The 23,800-nt window shown below is 52.2% G+C and overlaps 1 protein-coding gene and 1 long non-coding RNA gene across 6 annotated transcripts in view; one reads left to right on the top strand and one right to left on the bottom strand.

Moving 5' to 3' along the window:
• The first annotated feature begins 8,586 nt into the window (after positions 1 to 8,586).
• Positions 8,587 to 15,746, top strand: LOC105746211 (uncharacterized). Of its 2 annotated transcripts, XR_001118661.4 has the most exons (4): positions 8,587 to 10,579; positions 10,894 to 11,000; positions 14,179 to 15,056; positions 15,437 to 15,746. It is a non-coding gene; the product is annotated as an uncharacterized lncRNA (long non-coding RNA). The 2 variants fall into 2 exon arrangements; XR_009183937.2 differs by having other exon boundaries at positions 8,587 to 11,000.
• Positions 14,147 to 23,800, bottom strand: part of KIF25 (kinesin family member 25) — a 101,382-nt gene continuing 91,728 nt past the window's right edge. For 3 of the 4 annotated variants that reach the window (XM_012525512.3, XM_023589060.2, XM_023589058.2), the window contains 4 exons: positions 21,295 to 21,446; positions 19,325 to 19,510; positions 18,270 to 18,425; positions 14,147 to 14,420 (listed from right to left, as the gene is read on the bottom strand). In XM_012525512.3, the coding sequence (XP_012380966.1) occupies positions 14,263 to 14,420; positions 18,270 to 18,425; positions 19,325 to 19,510; positions 21,295 to 21,446 (652 nt within the window). In that variant the 3' untranslated portion in view covers positions 14,147 to 14,262. The remainder of the gene's footprint in view (positions 14,421 to 18,269; positions 18,426 to 19,324; positions 19,511 to 21,294; positions 21,447 to 23,800) is intronic. The other variant, XM_023589059.2, reaches the window with a different exon arrangement.

Raw genomic sequence — 23,800 nt, 5'->3', positions numbered from 1 at the left:
CTTTGTCGTCATTGTCCCAAGGGTGTCCCCCCTCTGTCTCTTCTCTCCTTCTTATTAGGACATGAGGCATACTGGATTTAGGGCCTTCTATTCCAGTGTGATGTCATCTTAAGTTAATTCCATCTGCAACCATCTTATTTCCAAACAAGGTCACATCTGGAGGTCCTGGGTGTTAGGACCTGAGCATATCTTTTTTTTTTTCTTCAATTTTTTCAAAAATTTTTAGCCCCACCCCCTCATGGCTTTTGTGTGTGTGTGCATGCTGTCTGTGTGCATTTGCTGTGCGTTCTTCTGTGTCTGTATTTATTTTCCCTCCCCCCTTGCAGCTTGCTTGCTGTCTGCCCTCTGTGTCCATTCGCTGTGTGCTCTCCTGTGCTTTTACTTGTCTCCCTTCCTTTTTTGTTGTTGCGTCACCTTGCTGAGTCGGCTCTCCGTGGTGCTGGCGGGGCAGGCAGCTCTCCGCAGTGTGCGGGCGAGCCTGCCTTCACAAGGGGGCCCCGGGACCTGAACCCAGGGCCTCCCGTATGGTAGACGGGAGCCCAACTAGTTGAGCCACAGCCGCTTCCCCTGAGCATATCTTTTTAGAGGACACAGTTCAACCTATCACAGGGCGTCCCTCATTGATGTGGTCCTGTGGTACATAATTTTGTAAAATTTGCAAAAGATGATTACAACCCCAAGGGGCTAGGACCGTTTTTTCCTTTCCACTCCAGCTTCCCACCCATCGTGCTTCTTGTCTTGGGTGGCCTTGGAGAGACGGGGGCATTTGAGGGGTCCAGTCGGGGCAAAGTTGAATTGGGAGATGGGTCGAGTTCCAGTTTGGTGGGAGATATTTGTGTGGGTCGCAATTAGCCGGCTGACCTGGGATAGCCATGACTTCCAGAAGCACTCTTGCTGCCCAATGCGTCAGCAACCCCAGGTATGTGATGTGGAAGCGCAGGCCACGTTGTGATGTGGACATGCCCCGATTCCTAGTGCCAGAAGCAGGTGGGTATTAGAAGAGGAGAAAGAAGCCGATACTATGCTAGACGCCAAAGAAAATCCTTGCAGTTCTCAGAGCCCACACCTAACCATCTCAGAAATTCTCATTATATTACCATTGTCAAGCTGAGAAGCTTAAAAAATATCTTTTAAACTATCAATATTAAAAAACGAATGTTGATCAATCCTAAGAGGAAGCTGGATTATCTTTCTACTCTCTCTATGAAAGATGTTATGACGAAGGTAACTGATGGGGTGACCAAAAAATGCAGGGATGTGCCAGGCGATTGAAAAATAAAAATCCTCTTACTCTGGATTTTGTGATTCTTTGTGCTGTCTGCCAGCTCTTTTAAAAGTTGCAATTTGATGTGGAATTTTAAAAAAATGTTCAGTTATTATTTATCTTCATACTTTCTTTGGAATTCATCATTTTATATTCTTTTTCTGAAAGGGGGTTCCTCTCTCACCACTGGTCTTTATAAATTCAGTTCTTGAAAACCTGGATCAGGGAAGTGGATGTGGCTCAAGCAATTGGGCTCCTGCCTACCATACAGGAGATCCGGGGTTCGATTCCCGGGGCCTCCTGGTGAAGGCATGCCTGCCCACTCAGAGAACTGGCCCAAGGGGAGAGCTGGTGCAGCAAGCTGATGCAACAAAAAGAGACACAGAGGAAAGACAATAAGAGACATAGCAGATCAGGGAGCTGAGGTGGCACGAGAGACTGAGCACCTCTCTCCCACTCCAGAAGTTTCCAGGGCGGTTCCCGGAGCCGCCCAATGAGAAGACAAGCAGACACAGAACACACAGCGAATGGACACAGCAGACACAGAGCACAAAACAACAGGGGAATAATTAAATAAATAGATCTTTGGGGAAGCACCCCCAAAACCTGGACGTGCCCCGCCCCAGGCCTGAAGCAGGCTTTCTGATCCAGGACCCCGAGAGCCGATCTTCAGGGAGCGGCGCCCGAGGCCTCCCCTGTTCTCTGCCTCCGCCCCTCCTCCCCAGCCCCCTGCCTCTCTGTCCTCCCTCTCCCTGAGGCCCTCCTGGCGGCTGGCCAGCTGTGCGTCCTTCCAGCTTTCCCGGCTGCCTTTGGCCTTGACGATGACCAGCTTGCCTGGCTCAGCCCTCTGGCCTCTGTGCCCACTTGCGTCCGCTGGGCCTCAGCTCTGCCTCCTTTTGCCCCTCCCCCTGCTGCTGGCACAGGTGGGGCCACTGCCAGGCCAGGGGTCCAGGCCAGGCAGCGGATGCTGGAAGCGAGTGTCGCGAAGCGGCAGGGCTCTGCTCACGGGACCGTCCACAGACCAGCGCCCCCAGTGCCGGTTTGCTCGCGTACTTGCCGGCAGGCCTAGCACCAGTCGCCGTGGCCCTAGGTAAAGAGGAAGAGGGCTGCCGTTCAGGGCAAGCCAAGGCGGTGGGCGAGACTTGGGGAGAAAGCAGCCGCCTTCCGAGCCCCAGAAACACCGAAACCAAGACTTCCCTGTGAGAACAAAGCTGGGAACATGTACCAGAAGACTTCAGCCAGGAAGCGGAGGTGACTCGAGTGACTGAGCTCCTGCCTACCACACGGGAGGCCCCAGGTTTGGTTCCCGGTGCCTCCTAGAGAAGACGAGCAAGACAGCGAGCTGACGCGATGGACGCAGCGAGCTGACACAACCCGATGACGCAACAAGGGACGCATGGAGGAAAACATAATGAGAGACCCAACAAAGAAGGGAGCGCAGGTGGCTCAAGCGAATAGGAACCTCTCTTACCACATGAGAGGTCCCAGGTTCCGTTCCCAGGGCCTCTGAAAAAGAAAAAGACCAGCACATGGCAAATGTAAACAACGAGGGGGTGGGGAGAAATAAATAAATCTTAAAAAAAAAAAAAGACTTTGGGCACCTGTGAAAGTGGCTGGGCTTGAATGATGTCAGGATGGGCGTGGCCTGGGGGTGTGTGGCTGGGATGTCACTGTGCCTCGGACGCGTCACGGATGGGATTTGCCCTCCAAGGAAACGGGCTGTCCGGTGCAGGCCCAGCTGAAGGGGAGCTGGGCTGCACAAGGAGTTCCGGGGGGCCTTCGGGGCGGTTGGGGAGTGAGAACGCCTCCACCTGGAGATGTGGGTCTCAAGTCTGGGGGGCAGAGTGATGCCCGAAGTGGGGACAGGTGCGCTGAGGCTGGAGGCACCTCTGCTCGCGTCCAGGCGCTGTCAGCTTCCTGGGGCTCCCGACGCTGCGGCCCCCTCCTTCCTGCACCTCGTGCGCTGAGGGGCTGTGGGGAGAGAGTGGAAGACCCCGGCCCCCGGGTCTGTCCGGGAGGTTACAGTTCTCGTTACGAATGGCTACGCTGTCATTCTAGTTTACACCGCGGGCTCTCGGGCCCGCGTCGTGGGCTGCGCTCCTCTGTCGTTGCATTAGCAGGTAGCGCAAGAGCCGGGGGCGCGTCTGCTTCTCTCCTGGCTGCTGGGACCTTCCAGGGCAGGAGCACCTGAAGCAAGGCCGGGTCCAGCCGGCCTCCTACAGATGGTGGTTAAGTGAATGGATGGAAGGACGGACGGTGGCCGGGGGCTGGGTGTGCTCTGCCTGCAAACGTTTGTTGGTTTTTTTAGGAGGTCCTGGGGCTTGAACCCAGGACCTCGTACATGGGAAGTGGGTGCTCGGCCCCTGAGCTGCATCTGCTCCCCAGTGAGAGTTGTTTTTTTCGATAGTTTTTAGGAGGTACCGGGGATCGAACCTGGGACCTCGTACGGGAAAGGGGCGCTCAACCCCTTGAGCTCCATCCGTTCCCCTGCGCTGGTTCTTGGTGCCAGTTGGCTCGGGGCAGTGCCCACGAGGCAGCATTTCTTCTCCACCAGAGCTGAAGGCCAGAGTGGAGTGGGCGACGGGAGCCGGAGACCCTCTTGGGGGACCAGCCGGGCTGGGGCGTCCCTCCACCCTGAGGTTCTCACCTCGCTCCGAGTCGGCCGGGCCTCTGGAGGCGTCGCTGAGGCGCTGTCCTCTGAGCTGTCGTGGGGCAGGTGCAACGTGTCTGTGGAAACCAGGGGCACCAGGGCGAGGGGCGCGAGGATGACGTGAATGGGACCCCCAGACGCTTCCTGAGGTGGGGACGCACTGAGCTGGCCGGCTCGCTGGCCAGGACGTAGGTGCCCCTTTCCCCATGGACGAGGCGTTTCCTGCTTTGAAAGCATTGTGGGAGGCTGGATGGCGACACGGTCACCCCCAGCATTGGAAGATTTCTGAGTCCAGCACCAGCGGCCGTGTGGACGGGCTGCCGGGGCTGAGCAGCTGTGGTCGTGGGCTGATGGCCACGTCCTCCCTCCCACCAGGTCGGGCCATTGACCTCTTTGCCCTGTGGCCCCGGAAGCTGCAGCCCGCCTCTGGCCACATCTGCCCCTTCCACGTTTCCGTCTTCCTTCTACTGGGTGTCTGAAGCTGAGGCCACGCTGCTGCCAGGAGGCCCCGTGGGCATTCAGACTGACCGCCCAAGGCCAAGTTCACGGGCAGCAGGGAGCTCTGCTCCAGCAGCTCCTTCAGAGACAGGCACCTAGTAGCCCCTTGGGGACATCAGCTGCGGGGTGGAAGCTGGGCCGGAAGGGCGAAGAGAAGGTGGAGGCACCCGGGCAGTCGTGAGCTCGGCCTCACGGAGGCGAGTCGGGAAGAAAGGGACAACGGGTTTTGGTGGACAGGTGTAGTAGTCAGCCAGAGGGGTGCTGATGCAAAATACCAGAAATTGGTTGGTTTTTATAAAGGGTATTTATCTGGGGTAGGAGCTTACAGATACCAGGCCATAAAGCATAAGTTACTTCCCTCACCAAAGGCTATTTTCACATATTGGAGCAAGATGGCTGCTGACGTCTGCCAGGGTTCAGGCTTCCTGGGTTCCTCCCTTCCAGGGTTTTCTTTTCTCTGGGCTCAGGGTTCCTCTCTTCCTGGGACTGGCTTCTCTTTCCTCTGTGGTCTTACTTCCTGGGGCTCCGGCTAAAGGTTTCAGCATCACACTCCAACATCAAAACTCCAACGTCAGAAACCCTCACCTCTGTCCTTCGCCATGCCTTTTATCTGGGAGTCGCCACCCACCGAAGGGTGAGGACTCCACGTCCTAATCATAACTCAATCATGTGCAGGTACAGACCAGATTACAAACATAAGCCAATATTTCTTTTTGGAATTCACAGCCTTATCAAACTGCTACAACGGGTTGGCTGCTAACTTCTGCTTTAGCCCTAGTGGGTAATCAAGGCAGGGGACTCTGGAAACACGTGGACCTGCTGCGCCACTTATCAGCGGGGGGGAGTTTAGACAGACCAAGACTATTGTCTCAACGCCCTCCGCTGTGAAGTGGGGGTGACTGCGGTACATCCCTTGGCGAGTGGTCACCAAGGGGCATAACGGACGCAGCAGCACGCGGAGCCTGGCTTGAAGCTTCTGTTGTTATAGCTTATCCTCCAGCCCCCGCTTCAAGGTGATTTCCTTGCTGAGACCTTCCCAGAGCCCCCAAGACCAGACGACGTGCCACCAGTAGATGCGCTGACGGGATTCCCATCACATCTACTATGCTGAATTATCTTTCTGCCTTATTCATTTGGGTTTTCTTCTCCTAACACTGGCTTGATGTGCGGCTTTTTAAAAAAGATTTATTTATTTATTTATTTCTCTCCCCTTCCCCTCCCAGCCCCAGTTGTCTGCTCTCTGTGTCCATTCTCTGTGTGTTCTTCTGTGTCTGCTTGTATTCTTGTCAATGGCACCGGGAATCTGTGTCTCTTTTTGTTGCATCCTTTTGCTGCGTCAGCTCTCTGTGTGTGTGGTGTCACTCCTGGGCAGGCTGGGCTTTTTCATGCAGGACAGCTCTCCAAATGGGACGCACTCCTTGCACATGGGGATCCCCGACACGGGGGACATGTTGTGTGCATGAGCACGGTGCGTGGGCCAGCTCACCGCATGGGCGAGGAGGTCCTGGGTTTGAACCCTGGACCCTCCATATGATAGATGGAAACTCTATTAGTTGAGCCAAATCTGCTTCCCTTGATGTGCTTCTTAAACTTAGCTTGTTTCTTTAGTGGGTCATTGTGAGGTGCCTTTAAAACCAGTGCTGTCTTACACATTTTAAAAGGGGCAGAAATTTTTTTTTTTTTGATTTATTCATTTCTCCCGCGCCATCCCCCGCCACGTCGTTGTTTGTGCTTGCTGTCTGCTCTCTGTTCATCTGCTTTTTAGGGGGCCCTGGGAACTGAACCTGGGACCTCCCATGTGGGAGGGAGGCACCCAACCACTTGAACCACCTCTGCTCCCTGCTTGTGTCTCTCATTAGGTTTCCTCGCTGTGTTGTTTTGTTGTGTCATCTCATTGCGGCATCTTGTTGCGTCGCCTTGTTGCATTAGCTCACCGTGCCAGCCCATTACATCAGCAACCTGTCCTGCTCGTCTTCTTTAGGAGGCACTGGGAACTGAACCCAGGACCTCCCGTGTGGTAGGCAGGTGCCCAACTGCATGAACCCCATCTGCTTCCTGGGGCAGGATTTTTTGTTTCCAAACTTCCAAGTCTTCTTTCCAATGGAAACTTGTTCACAGCCCTGCGTTGGCCTCTGGTTGTGTTGTGCCCCACCCCCACCCTTCTGCCGTTTTCTCTCCACATTCCCTTGGCTTCTTTCTTTTCCTTCCTCTTCCTCGTCTCCTAACCTGCCTCCGTTTTACAGATTCTATGCCCAAAAGTCCTAATGAAGGCGAAGAAGGGAGGTGGTGGGCAAGGAAGCAAGAGAAGAGGCTGGTTGTTCTCCTTCCTTCCTGGCCCAGCTGTAAAACACAACCAAACATTTCCTCACTTTAAAAACAGGAAGTTCTCGGAGCACTTCTTTACAGAAAGCACGCAGGCCACACAGATTTTATTCTGCAAGGTTTTTCTCATAGGCTCATTACTCTTTATGTTTGTGCTAACCAAGTCTGATAATTGTGTGATTTAGAGAAACCAAAAGTATTTTTGGAGACACATCTCCAGGGGGTACGATGACTATACACCAAAGAGAGACTTTTATAACAAGAATTCAGGCTGACTTAAAGTGAAGAAGACAAGATAGATACAAGCTTTGCGAGTTTGGCAAGTCAGTTCTCTTTTCTCAGCCTCAGTTTCCTTAGCTTTCAAGTAGGTATAATACAAGATACCTTAAAAGGCCATGTGAAGAGCAAATGAGCTGACCAAGTAGGAAAATACTACGAAGTAGGCGTTTCATGTTTATTTACCTACTAACTGAGTTTGGGTCACTGCCTGTTTCAGCTTGCTAAGGCTGCTGGAGGCAATAGATCAGAAATGGGTTGGGTTTTACAACGGGGATTTATTGGCTTACACGTTTAAACTGAAAATGTCCAAATCAAGGCATCATCGGGTGATGCTTTCTCTCTGAAGACCAGCTGCAGGTGATCCTGGACTCCATCACATGGCAAGGCACATGGCGGCATGAGCTGGTCTCTCCCTTGTCTTCCAGGTTTCATTGCTTTCAGCTTCTGGCTTCTATGACTTTTTTTTTTAAGATTTATTGTATTTCTCTCCTGGATTGCCCCCTGTTGTCTGCTGTGTCCATTTGCTGTGTGTTCTTCTGTGTCCACTTGCATTATCCAGCTGCACTGGGAAACTGCATCTCTTTTTTATTGCATCATCTTGCTGCATCATCTCTCCATGTGTGCAGCGCCACTCCTGGGTGGGCTGCATTTTTTCGCGTGGAGCGGCTCTCCTTGTGGGGCGCACTCCTTGCGCGTGGGGCATCCCTACACGGGGGTGCCCCTGCATGGCATGGAACTCCTTGTGCATGGCAGCACTGCACATGGGCCAGCTCACCACATGGGTCAGGAGGCCCTGGGGATCAAACCCTGGACCCTCCATGTGGTAGACGGATGCTCTATCAGTTGAGCCATGTCCACTTCCCATGACTTTCTCTTTGTCTTTGTCTGAACTTCATTCTCTTATAAAGGACTCCACTAAGAGGATTAAAACCTGCCCTGAGCTACGCCTAAGCTGAAGTAACCTCGTCGAAAGGCCTTACTTGCAATAGATTTACACTCACAGGAATGGGTTAGCTTTGAGAACATAGCTTTGAACTATCACACTATCGTTTTTGTGTTTTTAAATGTTTTTTCTATGTTTCCTGGGTCTTTCTCTTCTCTCCCTTCTTAGAGGCATCGCATCTCCGCCACCCTGAAGGCCAATAAAACTGCCTGCGGCAGCCGAGGTTTGGGGTCGGTGCCCAGCACCCAATGACCTCCATTTTCCCGGAGACAGGACAGGTCTCAGCAGTTGCTTTTGTCCTCTGGTCCCCTGGGCATGGCTGACCAGAGCGAGGTGGAAACCAAGCCCAAGCTTTTCTTCTGGGAAATGGAGTGTCAGGAGTTCAGAGACCGCAGTTGGTTCTGGAAATGACCAGGACTCCAGGATTGTTCTGCCATGTGAACAGAGCAAAGGAATTCAGCCTGCACAGTGTGAGAAAAGGGGGGTGCAGAAAGAGAGAGCAGACCAGGTCTGCTGCCCCTCTGGGTCCCAGTTTACACCTCTTCTGAGGCTCAGGTGCTGTCCTGCTGCAGGAGTTTAAACATCACCCTTGTGTCTTTATAGTACAGTCTACCTTCCGGCTTTAGGTGCTGTGGACTAGTTTCTCTTATTTACAGTGAGATTCCTAAATAATTCCAAGTCGCTTGCAGTCCCATACAGAGGCTGGTGGGGACTGTACCCCGTATTTCCCCATGACAATTGTATGGCAGCTGGACTGGGTTGACACCATTTCAGTGTGAAACTTCCTGATGCTCTTTTTATAAGAGAAACTTGGTTATTATGAAGTTGGCCTTTGTAGCAGTTTGATATTATTTATAAATTCCAAAAAAAGATATAGATTATGTTTGTAAACTGGTCTGTTCTTCTGGGCGTGATTCCCTTTCATTGTAGTAGATTCAGCTGAGAGGATTTTGATTAAATTGTGTTACGATTAGGGCTTTGATTCAACCGTGTCATTAGGGCAACTCAGTTTGAGTCCCCGCCCCCTTTGTGGGCTATGTAAACAGACACTCAGTGAAGAAGACAGGGAAAGAGATACACAGAGGCAGAGAGAGCTCCATAGGCACCGCAGAGTGGAGAACTTGATCATGGGGCCCCAGAGAGAGATGAGCCGCCCACCTGAGAGTCTGCAACTAAAGCCCTATGCCAGCCCACAGCCGAGGTCAGAAGAGGCTGGGCCCACAGAGCCTTTGTCCCTAAGGATTTATTTTTCATTTATTTCTCTTCCCTTCCCTCCCTTCCCCCCTCCCCCGTTGTCTGCTCTCTGTGTCCATTCTCTGTGTGTTCTTCTGTGACTGCTTCTATCCTTATCAGCAGCACCAGGAATCTGTGTTTCTTTTTGTTGCGTCATCTTGTTGTGTCAGCTCTCCGTGTGTGTGGCGCCATTCCTGGGCAGGCTGCACTTTCTTTCGCGCTGGGCGGCTCTCCTTACGGGGCGCACTCCTTGCACGTGGGGCTCCCCTATGGGGGGGATACCCCTGCGTGGCACGGCACCCCTTGCGTGCATCAGCACTGCCCATGGGCCAGCTCCACACGGGTCAAGGAGGCCCGGGGTTTGCACCGTGGACCGCCCATGTGGTAGACGGACGCCCTAACCGCTGGGCCAAGTCCACTTCCCCCCGCAGAGCCTTAAGAGGAAGAGGAAGGCTGAACCCTTGCAGATGTCACCTGCCATCTTGCTCCAACACGTGGCATCAGATTTTGGGTGAGAAAATACCTCTTATGGTACCTTGAGTTGGACTTTTTTAGGGCCTGATGACTGTAAACTTCTACCCCAAATAAATACCCTTCATGAAAACGAACAGATTTCTGGTACTTTGCATCAGCACCACTTTGGCTGACTAATCCAGCCTCGTTTAAAGAGAAACCTCTTCAACCATACACAGAAGGTTTGGCAAGCATTGCATGACTCAACCCGTGGACAGATGGCGTCCTGTGCCGCTTGGTGGCTCAGGTGAGTGACTCTGGGCTCCCCTGTGACAGCGGCCGCGGCTTTGTCTTCATGCGTTGCAGTCCCTCAGCTGCATCCCTTCTCCTCGGGCTTCTTGCAGGCATTGTGTCCTTCTTTCTGGCTTCCTTTTACACAGCCCTACCTCGGAGATACTGCGGTTTCGGTTCCGGACCTCTGCAATAAAGCAAATGTCGCCATAAAGAGAGTCACACGAATTTTTTTTTGGTTTCCAGTGCATTTAAAAGTTATGCTTACACTACACTGTAGTCTGTTAAGTGTGCAACAGCATCCAAAAAAGTACACAATTTAAAATGTGGCACAGAGACACAAAGTGAGAATGTGCTGTTGGAAAAAATGGCACCAGTCGGCTTGCTTGATCCAGGGTTGCCACAGGAAAAAAAAAAGCAGCGTCTGCAAAAGACACTAAAGCAACGTGCAGTGCCGTAAAAATAAAAGCAGGTGTGCCAGGACATCAAAACAGATGACGTGATCTGACAAGCACTTGCTCTCAAGTACAGTCACTCAGCCACATTTCGTGCGAATAAATTTCACTTCCTGTTGTCTTGCCAGGGCTTTTAATTGTGAGCTAAAAGCCTTCGATGCATTGAAGGACTTTCAAACCTTGGCACGCAGGTGAGAGGACAGCTCCCTGGAGTTGCACCTACCTAAAACTTGGTTCTGCCCCAGAGATGTCTGTCTTTCCCTTGAGCCCTTTTGGAATCTTGTTGGGGTCTGGGGGGTGAAGGAGATTTAGTGGGAGGAGCAGGGACCCTTGGATTCTACAATGCCCAGGACAAGTCCTACAAGACCCATGATTATCTCGTCACCTTCTAAAATGCGGGCTGCAAGAACATGTAAAAGTACACGTTGCTCGCATCATGTTTCTATTGGATGGGGCTGGTCTACAGTGATGGGAGAGTGATGTTTCAAGAACACTTCTTCTGCAGAGGTTTAGAACTTGGAGGCAACTGGGGAGAGTCACCTGTGCTTTGGAACCACTGGCTCCCGGGCAGGTCATCAGGCACCATTCCAATTCTGACCGCTCACTTGTTACGTAAGTAGGCAGTGGCTTCCATCTTGACTGAGGCTTTATGGGGTCTTTTGTTACAGCAGCCTAGCACGCTAACCACTACAGTGGAAGATGAGGAGAGAAATGCTTCTAATGGCAAAGCAGGGTCCTCCGTTTCTAACCAAGGACCACCCACAAGTGCAGTTTTTGTTTGTTTGTTTGTTTTCAGGTACCAGGGACCAGAGACTGAAACCGAGACTTCATTATGGGAAGTCGGCGCTCAACCACTGAGCCACATTGGCTTCCCTGACTTGGTTTTTCCATTTGTTTTGCTTGTTGTTTGCTTTTTCAGGAGGCACTAGGAACTGAACCCGGGACCTCCCATGTGGGAGGCGGGTGCTCAACCACTTGATCCACATCCACTCCCTGCAGTGTGGTTTTTGCCTGCCAAGGACATCAGTTATTTCTGAAGCCATTTTCGTGTTTTTTTATCGTATCCACTTTCTGCAGACCGTGATGTTTCAACATGGTTTATAAATCTTCTGTGTCATGATTCTGATAACGTGGTTATTAAGAAGATGAACAGTTTTAATGTTTATGTTTAAAGGAGAATATCACTATCCTTCCAACTTTCACAAGCCATTTTTCCTCTCTTTTTGAACTAATTACTAGAAAATATGTTTTACTTGGCTCAGCACGTATTTATTCTTTGGGGCTACAAAAGACATCATTGGGTAACATCTCTGAAACCCTGCTGCAAAGCCTCATTTGCAAATGCAAAATTAAGTGTTCTCCTTGGTCTGTGACTGCAGACCCTTGATTTCCTGTCCCCGGCATTTCTGCCGTGAGCCAATGCTTGAAGCCACTTGCGTCCCCCAGGGGAGCATGATTGTGAAACCTGGCCGAGACGCGAGGAGCAGCTGGGTTGCTCGCTGGCCTTCCTTCCAGCGGAAGTGCTGGGGAAATGGCTTTCTCCCTCCAACTCTGATTCTTACTACTGTTAGGATTCCAGAGGGACCCTGGAGGAGGTCCTGGTTGCATGGGGTGAGGGGAGAGCCTGCACAAATAGTCACCTTATCCCCCGGACTTGTAACACTCGCCAATTAGATGTCACTGAACTTCTCACCTTCCCCGAGATGCTGCACGACCCGTCTACGATTGTAGCACTAATGTCACTCGTGTGTCCGATAGGCGGAACTTGGTAAGATAAAGTGATGGGGCCCCTCTCTCTGCTCCCAACGCCCACCTTGGCTGGCAGCACAAACCTTAAGCAGGGTCCTTACTTTTGCGAACCGTTCTTTGCAGTTTTCAGTGTTGGAAAGCTCCACCGTGCTCTCGATCGTGACTTCCTCCGATTCTCAGATTCCTCCTCGCCCCACTGCTCCGGCCCAGGCCACGCTTGGGAGACCCCCGGAGGGCAGGGGAGGGCCTCTCCCCGTTCACCCCCTCCCGCTCGCTGGTCCCCGCTCATTCCTGACTCCTTCATTGAGAAGCGCCATGAAATCTGATGGGTGGCGGTGTCACGCGCCCAGGGGCTAAGGGGGGACTAGGAAGGAATGGCAGAGGCTGCCGGGAAATGGCCACAGAGCCCCTGGGGTAACAGGGCCCCGTCCCTCTCGGGGGCTGGATGTGTGGGCTCTTTGGAGACTGCCCGGCTCCCATCTGACCGTTTCCCCACAGCTTCTGCCACGACAGGACACACCCTCTCCGTGTCCCCCAGCTCCACGGGCGCAGCCCCATGGGGGCTCCCCTCCCACCAGGCTCTTCGCCCAGGGGCAGCTCGTCCCTTTGGGCTTTTCCCGGGGGGGTGTCAGGCGCCTCTCTGCGCTCCCCGTGCTCCAGGGGTCACGAGCCCTCACCCCCACTCTGCGCCGGTCCCTTGGAGCCTTTGGGGTCCACAGAGTCCCCGACAACTGGCATGCGGGTGAAGGAAGCAACACGGGCACCTCAGTACAAATCAGTCGTCAAACCCGCCTCTCTGGTCAGGTCCTTACACGGGCGGGAAGCGGGCCGTGGCTGTTCCTTGCAAGTCCTGCTTTGTGGGACTCACCTGTGGTCCTGGGCTCCTTTGGCTCTCTTGGGGAGCCTGGGGGTACAGCTCAGGGTGCCTTGAAATGCATAAAATAAAACACAAAGATTACAGAAGAAGCCGATCAAGTGGAGATAGTTGTGTTAAAACTGCAGTTGAATAAAATGTTCACTTCTGTATTAACACATCAAATCACAGTACCTGGTGGTGGATCTAATAATTGCCAGGATTTCAAAGTGATTTACTGTGACTTGAAAATACCTGCTGTGATCTCTATTTTTTATTTTTATTGTTTTAGGAGGTACCGGGAATTGAACTCAGGACCTTGTATATGGGAAGCAGGTGCTCAGCCACTTGAGCTACACCCACTCCCCCTCTGTGATCTCTGTTGAGGTCAGAGTTGGGAGTAAGCTGTGTTTTGTTCCCTACATTCGTAATTGCTAGTTCAGTTAAAGGTTAGTGGACGGAAAGATGCATTTTTTTCCTTATCCAGGTTTGCTGGACCCCTGCGTTCTCTCCATAGACCCCCTTTCCTCCAGAATGGGGCACTTGTCCCTTGCTGTCCCCAGTTCTAGGACTGCGGTTTGGCTAACCAGCCGCCACGCCCGAGGGCTGCTGCGAGGAGCGGCACTGACGGCCTCCAAGGTCCACGGGGAGCTCGCCTGCCCGCGTGGCCGCTGCCCGAGCTGCTCTGAGCCTCACCGCCAGCCTGTCCTGGGGACCCCACTGTCACCTTCATTTACAGAGGAGGTGGGGCTTCCAGAGGGTGACACATTGTGTGGGGACCCTCAGCTGGCAAGTGGCAGAGCCACTCAGGACCCAAGTCTGCCTGATTCCAGAACCTGTGCCTGTAAACTGCACGACCTGGGCGGCCTTCGCGTCGGGTAACACTCCCAGAGCTCGGGACCCCCCGGCTGTCCCTTCCCTTCCCTTCTGTCCAGGATGGACGGCCGTTGCTCCTTAGACCAGAGGATTCTACAGAATCTCCCGCCTGTGGGTCGCCTGCCTGTAGGTCCTTCCCTTCTTCTAGAAGGAGGTTGCCTTGATCAGCCTGTTTTTTGATCCCTGGGAGCTTGCTGCTTCCTTGATGATTCCCTATGAATCATGCTCACCATCTCCTGTCCATGTGTATTATGCTTTCCTTGGAATAAAACCAGGTTGGTGACGTTCAAATGAAATGTGTTTATTTTTCAGGCACACACATTATAGAGCATCGACAAGAAGCGCGCCTGAAGGGAGGTAACTCATGAGTGCTTTGAGTCGCCCAGGCCTTCTCTCTCATCTGGGTTTTCCTGAAGCTGGAAAGCCTCTTCTTTTGGCTTGGCCTCGCTGAACTCGTCGTGCCCGGGTTCCAAATCCCAGGCACTGCAGGGTTTCTGCCAAGGACTTTTGGCAGGGAGACACACACAGTATCACCAGTAACTTAGCGTCACCTCCTTTAGAAACAAACAAGAAGAATAACGACATGTGAGTTGAAAGAAATGCCAAGACACCAAATGGCATCTCAAAGCATCAACATACTACACGGGACAGGTCACTGCCCGTGTTTTAAAAAATGCGTGGGCCGAAGAAAGTGAGAATGGCTTTTTTTTCTTTAATATTTATTTTATTTATGCCACACCCCACCCCATTGTTTGCATGTGCTGTCTGTTCTCTGTGTCTATTCGTTGTTTGCCTGTCGTCATATTTTTTTGATTAAAAAAATTTTTTTTGAAGATTTATTTATTTCTTTCCCCTTCCCCCCAGTTGTCTGCTCTCTGTGTCCATTCGCTGTGTGTTCTTCTGCATCCATTTGCATTCTCTGGCGGCAGTGGGAATCTGCGTCTCTTTTTTTATTGCATCATCTTGCTGCATCAGCTCCCCATGTGTTGGCACCACTCCTGGGCAGGCTGCACTTCCTTTCGCTCTGGGCGGCTCTCCTTATGGGGTGCACTCCTTGCACGTGGGGCTCCCCTACGTGGGGGACACCCCTGCGTGGCACAGCACTCCTTGCGTATGGCAGCTCTGCACACGGGCCAGCTCACCACACAGGTCAGGAGGCCCTGGATATAGAACCCTGGACCCTCCATATGGTAAGTGGATGTGCTATCACAACCGCTTCTAGCTGTCTTCTTTGTAGGAGGCCCTGGGAACTGAGCCCAGGGACTCCCAGGTGGGAGGGAGGTGCCGAGTTGCTGGAGCCACATCTGCTCCCGAGAATGGCTTTCTGGGTATAGCGAAGGTGCTGAATCTGGCAGCCTCTTGAGCTTTGGGGTCCTGGACACCACAGCCACTAGTTAAGAAAGGGAAAGAGGGCTGCCTCTGCTCTCCCCAGCCCCTTCTTTCACACTGGGAAGCAAAAGTACCTTCCACGGACAAGCCTGTGCTCAGGGGATCGGCAGAGGTGAAACCTGTGCTTAAGCACTTCTGAGAAAGGGCAGTCTCACACCTCCTGCTGTTCTCTGCTCTGCAGGCCGTGGCCACTTCCAGGCATCTTCACACCGAGGCCCTCAGGGACCGCGCCGTCAGCTCCCCCCGCGCGGCCCAGGACGGTGGGCAGAAGGGCACAGGCCTCCACTTCACCAGCCTGTCGGGGAGGAGGGCGCACAGGGCTTCACCCCTTATGGATTCTGCCTCCTCGTTAGCTTTTAAGGACTAGCAGAGAGGATTAAGCAGTGCGGAAGGAAAATCTAGACCAAAGGAGAAGGAAGTGGGGAGAGGGAGCTGTAGCAGTTTGATATTTTTATGAATTCCAAAAATAAATATTGGATTATGTTTGTAAACTGGTTTGTCTGAGGTTTTACTTTTACTTGATTAAATTATGATTAGGGGGAAGCTGACTTGGCCCAGTGGTTAGGGCATCCGCCGACCACATGGGAGGTCCAAGGTTCAAACCCCGGGCCTCCTTGAGCCGTGTGCAGCTGGCCCAAGCGCAGTGCTGATGCGCGCAAGGAGTGCTCTACCACGCAGGGGTGTTCCCTTCGTAGGGGAGCCCCACGCGCAAGGAGTGCGCCCCCTAAGGAGAGCCGCCCAGCGTGAAAGAAAGTGCAGCCTGCCCAGGAGTGGTGCTGCACACACGGACAGCTGATGCAGCAACAAAAAGAAATACAGATTCCCGTGCTGCTGATAAGGAAAGAAGCGGTCACAGAAGAACACACAGCGAATGGACACAGAGAGCAGACAATGGGGGGGGGAGAAATAAATAAAAAATAAATCTTTAAAAACAAAAACAAAAAATTATGATTAGGGCTTTGATTGGACCACATCATTAGGGCATTGCATTCCCACCCCTTAGTGGGTGAGGACTCCGAGATAAAAGACATGGCAAAGGACAGAGTTGGGAGTTTTGATCCTGGAGCCTGGGAAGTAAACACACAGAGAAGCAGATATGAGGAAAGAGAGAAGGTTCCGTTAGATACGGCAGAGGCCCTGGGAAGAGAGATGAGCCGTTTGCCTGACAGTTTATAGCTGGCCTTGTGGAGAGAGCAGAGCAGCTGGGCCTGGAGAGAAATGAGCCCCAGGAGAGAGACGAGACTTATGCCAGCCTAGAGCTGAGAAGGGAAGAAGCTGAGACCATGGAGCCTTAAGAGGAAGAGGAAGGCTGAACCCAGAGAAAAGGAAGACCGTGGAAGAGAGGAACCCAGGAAGCCTGAACCCTCACAGACGTCGGCAGCCGTCTTGCTCCAGATAGACTTGGGTGAGGGAAGGAACTTACACTTTACGGCCTGTAAGTGTAAGCTTCTACCCCAAATAAATACTCTTTATAAAAGCCAGCAGAGTTCTGGTACTTTGCGTCAGCACCCCTCTGCTGACTAACACAGTAGAAAAGGACAAAAGCACAGATACTGGAAGGCCACAGGACCGGTGGCCTCAGGGCTGCTCGCTGGCTAAGAGCCGCCTCCCTCGCCTGCCCCCTGTGAGACCCTCGGGGCTTCCCACGACCCCCTCTCCATCCCTGCCACAGCTCACCGGCTGGGAGCCAGCACCCAACCAGAGCTGGGCTCCTGCCGAGGAGTTGTCGATGGGGGACCACTGAGGTTGGAGGGGCTCTCTTCAGAGGCAGGAGTAGACGACGTGAACCTCTGGGCAGCCACCCTTCTCACCCGGGGAGGAGGCCGCGACAGGAGGAAAGCGCAGCGGCGAGAAGAGGAGCCGAGCATTCTGCCCTTGTTATTCCCAGGGACGAGCTGCCCCTCAGAGCTGAGAAACATCTCCTTGCTCTTCCTTGTTTGTTTTGTCTTCTCTTCCTGTGTGGCAGGAGCTCCACCGGCCTCACACGACGGCCCCCTCTCCATTCTCCTACTCTCTCCCAAGGAAGGGGCGCTTCGCGTGCCCGGCACATTTGGTGGGGAAAGCGGGCGTGCTTAGCTGCCCTCCCGCCCCCCGTGGCTCCTCGGCTCGGCTCCTGGCGCTTGCTGGGCCGCCCAGCACATGCCCTGCGCCATCTCCCGGGGGTGGGCAAGTCCGAGGTGGCCCAGTGCCGCCTTGGGGGAAAGCGGGATTATGGAATTCAGCATCAGAAGCCCCCTGGCCCCGTGGCAGAGGCCACCTTCCTGGTAATGACCCTGCTTTCCCCTCCCGCTTCTTTCTCTGTCTTGTCGGTGGGCTCTGGACTTGAGTGGGGGCTATTTATTGAACCACCTCCAACCCAAACACACTGCTCCTGCCCCAGCCTGTTCCACCCTTCCATGGAGCCCGCTTCAGTCGGGGGCTCTGACACATGCAGCCAAAAGCCAGTGAATACGTGGCGTGGTACGGACGGTAAACTGAGGCCTCGAGGGCCACAGGCCAACTGCGGGACTCCCCAAGCCGAGCAGAGTCCCGTCTTCTCTCTGAGGGAGCGGCCCAGCCCACGACACTCCTTGAGCACCTAACAGGACGAAGCTCTGGGAGGCACGGCAGCTACCGGCGACCCCTCAGGGAACTCACCGTCTATTGGGAGGTGCAGGTCAGAAGCATATTAACCAATTTTAAAAAGCAGGGTGAGACAACAGAGAAGACGAGTAAATCATGCAGTTACTAATGACGGTGCTAGACGGAGCGTGAGAAGGGGACAAGGACAGTGAAGAGGAGTTTGCCCAGAGGAGGTGAGACTCGCGTGGGTCTCAGAGGACCAAGTCGAGCCGCACAGAGAGCGCCCTGCGGCCAGGGGGCCCAGCAGGTGCAGGGTGGGTGCGCCGGGCAGCCAGGGGTGCCGAGGAGACTTGGCGAGGTGGGCGGGCATCTCCTCAAGGCACGCGGCTCGGGGTCTCCTGTGTTCCAGGGACACTGAATGGGGAGAAACAGGAGAAGGGAAAACCACTCACCGATGGAATCCTGGAGGAAGTGGGTGAGCTTGCTGTTGCGGTAGGGGACGTGCCCGCGGTGCTCGGCCAGGGCGCCCAGGACATCGGCGAGCGCGGCTAGACTTCGGTTTATACATGAGGTCTCCCTCCGGGCCAATCCTGTCACCCCCGACGCACCTGGAAACCCAAAGGGCCAGCCCAAAGCGGTTATCATTGGCACCCAATTCTTTGATGGCATCAATATGTGACTCAAAGAGGCTTTTCAGGAAGGGTGTGCAAAAAAAAACGCATGGAGAGAATTTTAATTTGTGGGGATTGTCCCTCTGCAACAATCAAAAGAGACTCAAGCGGAAAGAAACTCTTGTGGGGAGCTCTTTTCAAGTTTCTTTCGTTATGTTTGGCCAACTTGCAGGACATTCGTTCTGGATGGACACACAGGACTGCAGCAGGCCCGTGGGGGCCGTGGCAGTTTGGGATTATTTGTGAATTCCAAAAAGGGACACTGGATCATGCCTGCAAACTGGTCTGTTCCCTGGGCGTAGTAGATTGTATCACATTCAGAGGTCTCACTTTTGCTTGAGGAGATTAAGATTCGGGCTTTGATTGGACCACATCAGTAGGACGTTGAGTCCCGCCCCCTTGGAGGGTGGACACTCACTCAGAGAGGAACACACAGGAAGGAGGACAGTGCTCGAGGCTGCAGAGGCCCTGGGAAGGGAGATGGGCTGACAGCCCACAGCTGAGCCCCCCAGCCTCCAGATGAGACGGAAGCAGCTGAGACCACGGAGGCAGAAGGCTGGACCTCACAGAGACGGCAGCCGTCCTGCTCCAACTCGTGGCAACAGACGCTGCTGAGGAAAGTAGCTTGCTCCTTTATGGCCTCCTACCCCACATAAATACCCTTTCTAAAAGCCAGCAGAGCTCTGGTACTTCCCAGTAGCACCTCTCTGGCTAATACAGGGGTGTAGCTAGGATTTAGACGGTATCTGCGGACAGGGGCGTGCACCTGCAGATCCCCCGCACGGAAGGAGGTGGTGGCGTCCTGTTCGCCACAGAGCCAAAGGGCCTCTGCTCACCGATGCACTCGCTGCCAGCCAAATCCACGAGCTGCAGCCTGGCCTGCGCTTGCCTCAGGGGCTCCGCGGGGCCCACGGGAGCCGGCCCTGGGGACGAAGCTCTGCGCGCAGCCCTCGGTCTCTCGCCTCTCACCGATGGTGGAGGTGAGGGGCAGCTGGGCGCTTTGAGAGGCATCTGGTCTGATGCTAGGGGAATGATAAAAAGAAACAAAATTTCATAGAGCGTCCTTCAGCTTCACATCAGTTGCTGAAGGGCTTTGGACACTCTGCCCTAAAGGAGCAAACGTCCCTTGCTTCATATCTTACTCTTAAATACAGACAGGGCAAGAGGCAGGGAAATAATGAGGGGCTTCTCTGGGTGGAAAATAGGAGAAGAAAACATTTTTTTTCACTGTTGAAAGCTGAATGAATCCCTAATTTGTACTAAGAAAACTGAATGCTGTTTCCTAGGAAGACTTGATGATGGTCTTAATTAAGACTCTCAGCAGAAAAATCTAAGAGTCCTTGTAGAAATAAATGCTATAATTTCTGTTTGATAATATTCTGCAAAAATCCAGACAAAAGTGGTTTTTATTTTGAAGCATATGTCAGTTTCCTGATGTATTATTTCTGGAGAAAATGTCAAAGAATTTGGAAGCTCTAATCAGACTTCTTAAGAGGTTGAAAAAAAAAAAGTAAGCGATATTTACTCATGGTGGAAAACACAGAAAATACACGAGTAAGTTTTTAAAAGCGTGCTGCTTCCTGTTACCCTTGCGCAATCACTTGCCGCGTTGACATTTTGGGAGAAATGGTGGGGCTCACGTCCGTGTGTGCCTGTGGATTTCCTGGCCCTCCTCACAGCTGAGGGTGGGCCTGGTACTAATAAGGGCCTAAGTAATTTAAGCGGCAACGAGGTTCGGTTGCAGGTGGGCTGACGCAGGTGACAGCCAGTGCCTCGCTGTCCTCTCTCATCCCTTTCCTTGGTAGCCTTGGAGGCCGCAGATTTCAAAGGGGAGAGTGGCGGGGTGGAGGGAGGATGGCTCACCACTGCACTCTGACAGGTGACATACACCTTCTTGGGCCAACCCGCTATGCTCTGGGGCTTTAAAAAAAAAAATTTGTGTGACCTTTTTTTTTTCCTCTATTTTTTTTTTTAATGTTACATTTAAAAAATATAGGAGGTCCCCATATATCCCCCACCCCCCTCACCCCACTCCTCCCACATTGACAACCTCTTTCATCATTGTGGGACATTCACTGCATTTGGTGAATACGTTTTGGAGCTTTTTAAAATAGAGATGAGGCCCTAGATCAATGGGTCCCAAAGGATGGGCCCTGGAGCAGCAGCAGCAGCTAGAAGTTTCCGGAAGTGTAGGTTCTTGGGTCCCACCTGGATCGATGGGCAGCAATCCTCATTTTAACCAGCCCTCTGTGGGATTCAATGTACACTCAAGTTTGAGAACCACTGCCCCGGACTTTACTGATAAAGATTTACAGATATTTTCAATACCAGTATTGTCTTCCTTACATACATGGAATATTTTTTTTTCAGGAGGTACTGGAGATTGAACTCAGGACCTCAAACATGATAAGCAGGCGCTCAACCACTTGAGCTACATCCGCTCCCCTACATGGAGTCATTTTATATACTGTTTTTTGAAACTGTCTTTTTCACAAAAATTGGGTTTATAGTTTCCTTCACGATGAACCCACCATAATCCCAAGTATAAATATACTCTATTTTTTCTGAATGTGTTGTATTTATTAAACAAAGCATTTTCCTTCCCTCCCATCCTCACTTTCCTTCTCTGCCTAGGTTGCCGGGAGCTTTTGGGGTTTGAGGTCCAGGTCCTCAAAAGATGTGGTGGCAGTTCCTACTCTTGGGTTCTGAGAGAGAACTCAAGATCCTGCCAGGACATGTTTTTTTTTTCAGCTACTTAAGTGGATTTCTATTCCTTGTGAACGGCCAGTCAAATACGGCGACTTACCAGCGCTGCCAGGGGAGGCGGCTGCCGTCAGGGTCGCTGTGATCACCAGGTGCGATCTGGAAGAATCTGCGTGGACCCAGGTGGGGTGTTTCGCCCTCAGCTGCAGCCCTCCGGTGACAAGGTTCATGAATTCTCCCGCACTGCTAACGGACCTGGCAGAGGACAACAGATGTGAAAGAGCACGCAAAAAGTAAAAGGAATGCTGAACCGCATCTCACAGGCAACGCACCCCTTCCAGGTTGACTGGGGTGAGGGCAAGAGCTGTCTGTCCTAAAATCAACTTTGGTTAGAAGAAGACTCTTCTATAATCTAAGTAAACGTATTTGCTTCAAGAAAGCAGACTGAAGCAAATCTTTGCCTAAATAAAACCTAACAAAGTAAAATTTTTCATTTGGATTTTCATTAGCTGAGTCTTGATAAGTATGGTGCTTTTATGAGGCTTAATTGACCTGTGTATCTCTGCGATTTCTTATCCTGAAATAATCAACTGTTTTAGAACCAAACCAGAGGTTCTCAACCTTATTCAACATCAAGCATTTATCGATTTATTATACCCTAATGTACCTCAAGTGTTTTTCTTGTTTTGGTTTTTGAACCCAAGTTTTTAAAGTATATTGCATATCAAATTAAACTTAAGAAATAAAAAGTTTATTTCTCCATTTTAGTTTCACTAATCAGAACTTTTCATCAACAGGAGTTAAGCAGAAGCTCAATGTTTTGTTTGTCTTGTGCATTGTTAAATGTGTTGTTTACTGTAGGATTCTTAAAATACTAAAGATCGCTTACAGGCCCTTCCCTGACGCTGAGGTCCCAGGACAGGGAGCCTACCGAGTCTCTGCCAATGAGGGGAGAGGCCCATCTAGGTTATTTTCTGAGTTGCCATTTTAGGTGACTCCTCACTGGCAGCAAACCTGACACAACAGGTGGATTTAAAACACAAAAAGGGGAAGCGGATTTGGCTCAATGGATAGAGTGCCTGCGTACCACATAGGAGGTCCAGGGTTCAAACCCAGGGCCTCTAGACCATGTGGTGAGCTGGCCCATGTGCAGTGCTGATGGGCGCAAGGAGTGCCCTGCCACGCAGGGGTGTCCCCCGCGTAGGGGAGCCCCACGCACAAGGAGTGTGCCCCGTAAGGAGCGCCCAGTGTGAAAAAAGTGCAGCCTGCCCAGGAGTGATGCCACATACACACGGAGAGCTGACACAGCAAGATGACGCAACAAAAAGAAACACAGATTCCCAGTGCTGCTGACAAGAATGCAAGCAGACACAGATGAACACACAACGAATGGACAGAGAGAGCAGACAATGTATAAATAAATAAATAAAAAATAAATCTTAAAAAAAAACATAGAGGGGAGAGGGTGAAGCTCAGGGGTTTGAGCACCTGTTTCCTATCTACAAAGTCTTGGGTTCAATCCCTGGTACCATCTAAAAACGCACAGAACTCTGAGGAGAGTATTTGCTTAATATGAGGATTCTCACTTGTACAAGATGATTTGTTAGCGTGTTCCAGAAAATGCTGATCTTTGCACGTGTTTAAGGTGTGTGTCTAGTTACGTAACAAAGCTGGCAGCGTGAGGCGGGGCACAGGCCTGCAACAGTTTCAGAAACAGGATATAGGATGCCTCTTGTGACTTACAGAACTAATCATAAATTTAAATTAATAAACCTGCAATGCATATAATTCTGCCTCCAAAGAGGTTCCTTAGATGAAATCACAGAAAATGCATCCTTTGGCCTTTCTGGTGATATTTATGGCAGTGGATTATTTAAGGGGTAACTATTTGAATCAGACAAGAAGCAAAGACTGGACAGAGTTACTCGGGAAAGGGGGGCTTCCCACTAGCAAATTCAAGAGGGAACTGGGGAACCACCTTCTGCGGTCCTTCTCGAGGAGCCCGCAAGGTCCGCCTCGAGACGTTCCTGCAGGCTTCCTCTGAGCCTCAGCTGTTCTCCGCCGTCTCTCCTCCTGGGATGTCCTCAGAGGAACACCCGTGCCGGCCCCAGCCTGGCCCCGTCTCCCTCTCATCCACGCCTTGGGGGCCGTGTTTTCCACCCCCAGACTTTGCGCTCCTGCTTGGGCAGGCGCTCCTGCTCCTTGCCTTGGCTTCCTCGGTTTCTGTTCCCAGAGAAACCCACTTCCCACTGGTGGAAACAAAAGAGGGGGCTCCCTAGAGCCCAGGAACCGGCCCCTTCTCCAGGGTGTGCTGAGCACGCTCAGTGGGCCCACTGGATGTTCTCGCTCAGAAACTGGAAGAAATACTTAAAAAGGATCGGCTGTTCAAGGGAGGCCTTAGGTTAGAGTTGGGGTTACGTCACATTAAAGGGAAAAAGGAGTAGGAACATGAACAAGCAGAGGAAGGAGATCCGAGCAAAGTGTCGAGATGGCAGGAGGAGGCCATCTGGCTCGTGACAGGGCCAGAAGTTCTTAGGGCACTTGGCAGCGACTGATGGCTGTGCAGTTTATTGTGCGTGTCTCCTGAGACCACCAGAGAGAACTGCTAT

Source organism: Dasypus novemcinctus, chromosome 28 (assembly GCF_030445035.2).
Source record: "Dasypus novemcinctus isolate mDasNov1 chromosome 28, mDasNov1.1.hap2, whole genome shotgun sequence".
In the NCBI taxonomy this organism is placed as follows: domain Eukaryota; kingdom Metazoa; phylum Chordata; class Mammalia; order Cingulata; family Dasypodidae; genus Dasypus; species Dasypus novemcinctus.
The sequence above is the reverse complement of the archived record's forward strand: the minus strand, read 5'-3'. Positions and strand labels throughout refer to the sequence as shown.